This window comes from Rhagoletis pomonella, unplaced genomic scaffold, assembly GCF_013731165.1.
Source record: "Rhagoletis pomonella isolate Grant_MI unplaced genomic scaffold, Rhpom_1.0 Rhpom_scaffold_00014, whole genome shotgun sequence".
NCBI classification, from domain to species: domain Eukaryota; kingdom Metazoa; phylum Arthropoda; class Insecta; order Diptera; family Tephritidae; genus Rhagoletis; species Rhagoletis pomonella.
The window spans coordinates 10580968-10589940 of record NW_023458568.1 but is presented as its reverse complement, the minus strand read 5'-3'; the positions used below and the strand labels follow the sequence as shown (position 1 = coordinate 10589940).

General features: G+C 35.1%; 1 protein-coding gene across 1 annotated transcript; it reads left to right on the top strand.

Moving 5' to 3' along the window:
* The first annotated feature begins 3868 nt into the window (after positions 1–3868).
* On the top strand, positions 3869–5083 carry LOC118749084. The gene is made up of 5 exons (XM_036483864.1): positions 3869–4145; positions 4212–4394; positions 4452–4629; positions 4689–4764; positions 4839–5083. Coding segments are annotated over exons 1-5 (588 nt in total). The 5' UTR covers positions 3869–4144; the 3' UTR covers positions 4989–5083.
* Positions 5084–8973: the final 3890 nt, after the last annotated feature.

The following is an 8973-nucleotide window of genomic DNA, read 5'->3' as shown; positions in this document are numbered from 1 at the left end:
CCTTTGTACTATTTAGCATGTCATTTGACAGTAACAAGAGCAAATTCAATTTAAATCTATTAAATACATTCTAGCGTGTCTCAGTCCTTTACCCACAAAAGCGGCTATAACTTTTTTTTCTATTCAAAACGGTAAGTGTGGCACCTTTCTGAAATCTTTATTAAATGAGCAATTTTTTTATGTAATGTAAAGTTATAGCTCAGTACATTTTTTTTCACCCGAGATAGTCAAAGTTGGGGAAGAAAATATCAAAAAGTTAAAAATCCAGAAATAGTCCTAATTTTGTGATGGTTCCTTAATATATTTTAACTACATTGCATTTGAGTATGGAGGGGCAACTATCTAGAAGTATTTTACATAAAAAATTTACTAAGTATTGCCCGGTTTGTAGTTGCAGTTAAAGAAAACACATGAAAAGGCACGATTTTTTTTTAAATTCGAAAAAATGTAAATATTTCAAAAACGGTGACACTTTTACCTGAAAATTTTTTGTTTATCAGTGAGCTCACCCCCCACCTACCTTCCCCTAAAGTTTGGCACGTTACTTCTGGGACACCCTGTATATAAATGAGTTTGTAAAAGGGGGCGTGGCGCATGCTATAGTCGTGGAATCCTTTATCAGCTACAACTTCGGAACCATAAGTCCCACGTACTTGAAATGGTAGGTGTTTATAGGAGGGTATATATAAACGAGTTTGTGAAAGGGGGCGTGTCATATCCCATATTCGTTGAAATTTCTATCAGCTATAACTTCGGAACCATATGTCGCGTCATCTTGAAATTTGGTATGCAGTTATATATGTACATATTTGGTAGGTGCTTATAATATGGTCTATATAAATGAGTTTGTAAAAGGCGGCGTGGCGCATCCCATAGGCGTGGAAATTTTTATCAGCTATGTATAATTTCAAAACCATAAGTCACATGAAATTTAAATTCGGTATGCAGACATATCTATTGTAGGTGCTTATAGTAAGGTGTATATGAATGACGCCCGTAGGCGTGTAATTTTTAATCAGCCATAAATTGGGAACCATAAGTCACATGAACTTGAAATTTGGTATTCTGATATAGGTATCTATGGGAGGTGTTCAGAGGAAAGTATATATAAATGGGTTTGTAAAAGGGGGATATACATATATGTATTCATCTATTAGATAACTCGGATGTTTAAAGCTGTGTGTGTTTTTTTAACCTTGCCGTCTTTAGATTGTTTTGAAATGGAAAGATTAAATCGTTTTTTAATCCCGCGATGCTGTTAAACGGAAAAGGTTCATTCATAATGAATAAAACTCCTTCCGAATTAAGCTTTCTACCAGAAAAGTGCAACTATACTAAAACAGCTAATCGAATAGGCAGCTAAACGGAATGTACCGTAGTAGAATAATTTTAGTTTAGAAATTTGATCGTTACCTTAATCCACCAATATTAATAATGGATCAAGATTTGTAGGACAAGTGATGATCAATATATATTAGTTAAAGTACGATAAAGCTAAAAGTAAGGATGCCTTAATGTAAACAAAGAAAATAGTTTGTCTCCTTTAAATTATGCTGAACTGAATATTTGTATTACTGTTTTATATTTTGATTTGTTTACCCCGAACAACGTCGGGTGCTCTGCTAGTCTACATATAAATGTGAATGTCTGTTTGTTTATAACCTTATAACTTCTGACCCGCGGCACAGAATCGCACGAAACTTTGCGCACTTATTTGCCTTTACCCCGAGAAGGTTATAGGAATAGAGAAAAATGGGCTGTCCTGGAAAAGAGGGCGTGGCCCCTCCTATACTAACTAAAATTTTTATGTTGTTTATCTTGAAATATTTGTGGTAGAGGATTGGAACTTGCTGTCGAGATAAATAAAATTAATTCCATACTCAGGGGAATAATTGGCGGTATTGGAAAAGGGGGCGTGGCACCTCCCATAAGCGTGAATTATTTAATGAGCTCTAACTTCGGAACCGTAAGTCACATGAACTTGAAATTTGGTATGCAAACATATCTATGGTAGATGCTTATCTTTAGGTATATATAAATGAGTTTGTGAAAGCAGCCGTGGCAGATAACATAGGCGTGGAATTTTTAGTCAGCCATAACTTCGAAACCATAAGGCACATGAACTTGAAATGTGGTATGCAGACACATTTATCGTGGGTGCTTATAGTAAGGTATATAAATAAGACTGGTGCCTTGTTTATACCTACGCAAGAACCGCATTAACAAAAGGCCAATTTGACCCAATACATATTTCATTCGAGCATTTATACCTATGTCTTTACAGCTCACTCGGTGAAACCGTATTCAAAAGTATACAAAATCTGTTGCTTTATTTCGATATTTCTTTAATAATTGATTTGCGCGATTAACCGAATTGGAAGCGAAAAATAATTCAAATTTATTTTAATAATAATTTAAATTTAAAACGGGCTATATAACTAGCCTATTTTCACTTCTCGTCAAATTAGTGACGTGTTTATACCTGTTTTCTAACCGATACGAGAAATAAAAAAGCGATTTGAAATCAAATTAGAGTCAATACACTTTTGAAATTCAGAGCGTATTGAAATTTAGTTTATGCATCCATTTTGAATCACAGCGAAGTGGATCAAAGCGCTTTATGTGTCGGCATAAACAAGGTTTGTGAAAGGGGGCGGCAAATCCCAAAGGCGTGAAATATTTTCGGAACCATAAGTCACATAAACATGACATTTGGTATGCGGACATATCTAGGTGCTTATGGTGAGGTATATATAACTGAGTTTATAAAAGGGGGCGTAGCACTTAACATAGGCTTGGAATTTTTTATCAGCCATAACTATGGAACTACAAGTCACATGACCCCCTTAATTCCTTCTGGCGTGGGTTGAAACCCGCGGGTAAAAGCTAGTTGCTTATAAAAACCACGATATAAAAATTTGAAGGTAAAACCGCTGAGAGGCAGCTTGAACATTTTTGAAGTTTTCTAACATAACAAAAATATTTTCAAATTTTCAATCTCACAAATACATTCTCACTTTCAGTCTCAAATAATTGAATATTTTCATCTATTTGTGTTTTGTTTTATTTTTATTTGGCCTCATAATTTCAATTTTAGTTGAAAAGCCATTGTACAATAATTACAGGTATTGTCTTCCCAGAGAGCGCATATTCCGATCTGCCTCATTGTTGCCCTCACTAAAAGGTTTCTTCTTCTTCTTTTTTGGCGCTGTAACCGCCTAAGCGATTTTGGCCGAGTTCAGCAAAGCACGCCAGTCGTTTCTCCTCTGTGCCAACTGACGCCAATTGGAAACGCCAAGTGAAGCCAAGTCCTTCTCCACCTGATCTTTCCATCGCAGTGGGGGCCTCCCTCTTCCTCTGCTACCACCAGCGGGTTCCGAGTTGAATAACACCGATTATTTTATCGATAGCAATCTCGATTATTATATCGACAAAAATATCGGGTTTTATATCGATAACAATATCGATCTTCATCCTCATCCTTTTCTTCATATTTATCTTCATTTTTGCATATTCCTCTTCACCTTTACCTTAAAGTGTTTAAATTTGCTTTGATCTTCGTTTTTGCCTGTACCTCTAGGCATCTTTGTTTTTGTTTTTATTCTCAAACCGCTAAACCGCTGAAAACCATTTCCATGTGCATTATTCACCTTGAATTTGACAATTTACTCCCAACCAATCAACTGCCGCTAAAGAAGTTTACTTCGTAAATTCAAGAAATGTTCTTACCCTTTTAGTTACCCTAATTCTTATGTATCTGTCATTGTCTCCATTTTCGTCTTTATCTTCACTTTTGCCCTTTTTTTTTGACTTCATCGTTCTCATTTATTTCTTCATCTTCATATTTATCTTTATTTCAAAGCTTAAGCATAGTACTAAGTTCGCGTTTCACGTGAAATGGCTGTCAAAATCCATACAAATTGCATTGCTGTGAAATATGCGTGAAATTTCACATGCGTCTCATGGCAAAGTAGTACTCAGTTCACGCCGTGAAAACACCGCGCAACATGCTAGCAACATGATGCCAGCAACATTTTTTCACCGCTATTTAAAATGCTCATGTCATTTAAAATTGAGCGAAAAGTGACATTTGTTGAAATTGACAAGCAGTTGAAAAGTTTGAAATTAACAAAACATTGGAAAAAGTAAGCTTATTTAAAATAATAAGTTTAAAACTCTATTAAACTGTTTCGTTTTTATTTGAATAATAGTGGAGAACACAACAGCTACCACAAAAAGGGCAAAAATCCAATTAAATGACGAAGAGAGGAAGAAATTACTGGCGGCTGTTAAAGGATTCCCATGTATTTGGGACAAGCAGCGAAAAGATCACAGTAACCGAAACGCACTTTCCAGCGCTTGGTACAAAATCGCGCAAATTGTCGGTAAACCTGGTAATATCTGAGTAACTATAGTGTAGTGCATTTATTTCCTCATTGCCAACATTTCAGAGGAACCTTGCAAAGCAGCGTGGAAGAGCCTTAGAGACAGCAAGCGGTACTATGCAAACAAGGCAAAAAAATCGGGAAGTGCGTGCGATTTGGAGGATCTCAACTTTGCGAGTGAAGTGACTGAGTTCGAATACTCAGAAGACATGGCGTTTTTAAGCGAAACGTCTTCGCAAAGAGTGTAAGTAAATCTTCTTTATATTGTGTCAGTATATATGTGTGTTAATTTGAATATTATAGAACGTTTTCCAGCATGGATGGTTTAGGAGCAGGCACCAGCTTCGACGAAAGTTTGGATCCCCCCGGCTATAATTATGTACGATTTAGTATAAGAATCGCCAATTCTTAACATAAACTATTTAATGAACTTTTTTCCTGTTCTATTTCCAGACGTCGACACCTAGCACATCGGCAAAGCGCTCCAATGCCTCTAATGCGGCTCTTCAATCTTCGGCGGAGAAAATGGATAGTATTGTGGAGTTGCGAAAAGCGGAGATTACTCAGAAATCCAAATTTGAACCCCTTTTAAAGCACTTGTAGTCACTTCTGGAACAGTTACCGCAAAGCACGGCGAATATGTTAGGGGCGAAATTTACGCAAATGGCCTACGAGGAGGTTGAAAAGCACCAAACAAGATGCAGTGAAATGTAATTTTATTTTGTTCTATTTTTATTGTATTCCTTTTTGTTTTATTTTATTAATTATATTTTATTTTGTTTTATTTTATTTTTATTTGTTTTTATGTTTTCGCTTAATTCAAATTATTTTATTTTACATTATTTCATCTAATTGAATTGAATTTAAGTTATTTTGTTTTGTTTTACATTGATTTGTTTTCTACATTTTATTTTGTTTTATTAATTTTATTCAGTTCATTTAATTAAGTTTAATGTAATTTAGTTTTAAGTTAATTAATTATTTTATTTTACTTTATTTCATATAATTGAATTGAATTAAAGTTATTTTATTTTGTTAAATTTTTTCATCCTGTTGTGTGTGTTGTATATTAAACATAACACATCTAAATAAAATAAAACATTAATGAACTTAAACTTATTTTCATTTTGATTTAATATTTTGCTTTAAATTTATAATTCAAAGTAATACATGTACTGTTTCAATATACTATATGTACATATGGATGTAAAACGAAAAATAATGTTGAATATTGCAATCCAGTGAAAACGAAATTCTTTCGGTCTTGTGATCTAAAATTAGGAAAAAGGAAGGAAAAGGAAAATTCCTAAAAATAAATAAATAAACAGGAGTGGCCATACCATTCTTATTTAATCTAAACAAGCTGCTCTGCGCTGCCAGGCTATCGATCCCTCTTCAGAATTAAAAAACGCAGACAGATTTTCTCGAACTTGAGATGCAGATTGTGGAAGCCTTCCAGCTTGAACGCTGCGCATTTCCGACGAAAAAAGGGAGTTGGCAGGGATGTGGTGGCGAAATTCGCCTCCTATCACTTCTCCGAATTCGCTGTAGCCATCGGCGCAATTCGAAGGACAATATTGAGCTCTACGAGTCCTTATGAGGAAATTGTGCAAATAGCAGCACGCAACTACTATTTTTTGTGCTTTTTTCGGGGAGCAAAACATTTTTCTGGAGAGGCAGTAGAACTTCGAGCACAATATTCCAAATGCATTTTCGATGCATCGCCGCGCTCTGCTAAGTCTATAATTAAAAATCTGATGCTCTTCTTCCAGCCTCCTGTTTCGCGATGGTACATATGGTTTCATAATCCGCACGTGCAATGGAAAAGCATCATCTGCAATAAAAACGTAAGGGCGTTCAACAGCTTCGGGAAAAGCGAGTGTTCCACTAAGCCCCGCTTTTCCGAGGGTACATTTTTGAAATATGCCGGCATCTCCTTCGCTTCCGTATGCCCCGATGTCCAAGTAGGTAAACTTGTAGTCACCATCTGCTGCAGCCATTAGTACCAAGCTGAAGAATCCCTAATAATTATAAAAATACACCTTGTTTATACCTACACAAGAACTGCATTAACAAAAAATCGATTTGACCCGACACACATTTCTTCCAAGCATTTATACCTGTATCTTTATAGCGTATTCAAAAGCAAACAAATCCACATTTCAAACGTCGTACAAAAATTATGAAAACTCAACTAACTTTAACATTTGCACCCGAAAATTTTAAACATTTTATTCAGCATTTTTAAAAAAATATAGGGTATGCAGTTTTGTAGCTCATTAAATTTTAGTAGGTTAAAGTGCAAATTTCAAGACGCTAGAAAATCGCGTTGATTTTGAAAATTTTTTTTTGCTGATCATGCTAGGCCAAAAAATAGCCGAAACTAGTCAAAATGTTACTTGACTTAATCAGCTGACCACAAGTGTATGTCAGTATAAACAAGGTTATAGAAAAACTCTAAGTTTAAATAGAAGCTGAAAATGCTTTCCATTGCTCTAAATGTATACCTTATAATTATAAAAAAGGCTTCCAGAATTTCGTGGACACTTAATGGCAACATGCTTGCCATCGAGAGCACCTCCACAATTGGGAAAATTCCACTTATTAAATGTGTATCCAATACGTTGTATTTCTGCAGGTGTTAGCGGTGGAATTTCGTTGCCTAAAGCAGAAATAATGGCGTCGCAAACTTCGGTTAAAATGATTCCAAAGTGTTGTTTGCTTATACGGTAAACAGACGCAACATGCCGTTGAAGTGTTCCACAAGCAAAGAACCTTATTAAATAAAATAAGATATAATAAATTAACATAGCAATTGTTAAGTTAAATTAAGGGCATGGACTTACTCCAACACGACAGCCAGCTTTTGCTTTGGTGAAATTTCATCGTTTGGCCTTGTTCGCTTTTTAGGTTGCAGTTGAGGATGAACCAGCTCATACAACTCGTTGAAACTACATACATCCATATGAAAATTCTCCTTGAACTGTTTTTCATTGGCCACTAGGTCATCAAACTGCAAATGATTGATTAGATTTCGGGAAAATTAATGTATACAATTAAATTACATATAATTGCATCCTAGACCGCTTGACCAATCATAACATAAACCAGTCGAGAAGCGCTAGGTTACGCTTAAATCCAGCTGCGGTCAATAAGATAGCAACAAAATTCAAAGTTATATTTTTTGAAACTTATGTTTATTTATACCGCATAAAACAAAGTTTTAAAGCTGGCATAAGTTCACACAAATAAATCAAACTTAAAAAAAAACCATGAAAATGTCAAACGTCAAGAAAAAGCCAATTTTTACGGGAAGTGCCACGCCCCTTTTTCTTCAGTTTGCATGGAGTTGCCACACCACCTTGTCTAATAACTCTTATTTTTCTCCATGAGTATGAGATTAGTTTCACATACATATATATTTCCATGCCAAACTTGAGTACTTTACCCCAAATATTTGAAGAGATATGCAATAGGAAGATATGAATATGCAATAAAGTTAATTAAACTTATTTAGCAGGTGGCAACTCTTAAACAAAAATTAGCCTATTTTCCAAAGTAGGTCATAAGCTATCTGTGTACAAAATTCCATGCAAATCCGCTCAGTCGTTTCCGCGTGATGGTTTCCCAAACATCCAAACATGCAAACTTTCACATTTATAATATTAGTAGGATTACTAAAAACATACAAATAAACATAAGTTGCAAAAAATATAACTTTGAATTTTGTTACTATCTTATTGACCGCAGCTGTAAGTGACCAAGTGCGGCCGGACAGACAGACATGCTGATCATTTATATATATACACCTATATTTTTTTTACGCTTCTACGCATTTTCCTCCAGATAAAAAATTACCAAATAAATTTTAGCTTGCAAAATATTGTTAATAAATAAAAAATAAATGGTGTTCGCAGCCTTTTTCTGCTAGGTGTATGTACATATCTGTAACCAAATATGTATAAAATCAATTTAACTTAAATGCATAGCGACCGATTTATACTGTACTACATGTGCATACATATTATACATATCGTTACCTTAATATAGAAAGGCCCTAACTCATTTTCACTTCGAATCCAGACTTATACAAAATCTGGCAAATAGCTCACAATATATCTGATAGAAATTGAAAACAAATGTTACAGCGTTAGATAAAATATTATATTTAATAAAAATCAGCACTTCGACGAAATTCGCAACTGTAGAACTTTGCTTTTCGCTAAATTTTCAAACTATGTTTGAAGAAACAGAAATGTGAGATAGGGCCTTTCTATATTAAGGTAACGATATATAAGTACATCTAGGAGTTTGTGGGTGAAAGGTGGTAACCAAGTATTTCTTCCCATTCATAACGCCACTGAGAGTGTATCAAACAATTTGTATTATATACTTACATCCTTTGCGAAGCGCCCCTTTTCTCCCCTTTCCCTCAAAAATTTGTTGACTTCTTTACGCGACTCTGCCTTCAAGGCCTCCGCAATCAAAAGCACCATTTGGGCTCCTGCCATACAAGCCACTTCTTCCAACATGCTATTTGTTGTGCCGGAAGCTCGCAAAACTCCCCAAATGCTGCTAAATGTAGTTA

What these genes read in the sequence shown, in the direction of transcription:
- LOC118749084 (XM_036483864.1), top strand. An exon ending in GAAACGTCTTCGCAAAGAGT is followed by an intron (nt 4,630 to 4,688) that starts GTAAGTAAATCT and finishes TGAATATTATAG; the next exon opens with AACGTTTTCCAGCATGGATG. An exon ending in ATCCCCCCGGCTATAATTAT is followed by an intron (nt 4,765 to 4,838) that starts GTACGATTTAGT and finishes TTCTATTTCCAG; the next exon opens with ACGTCGACACCTAGCACATC.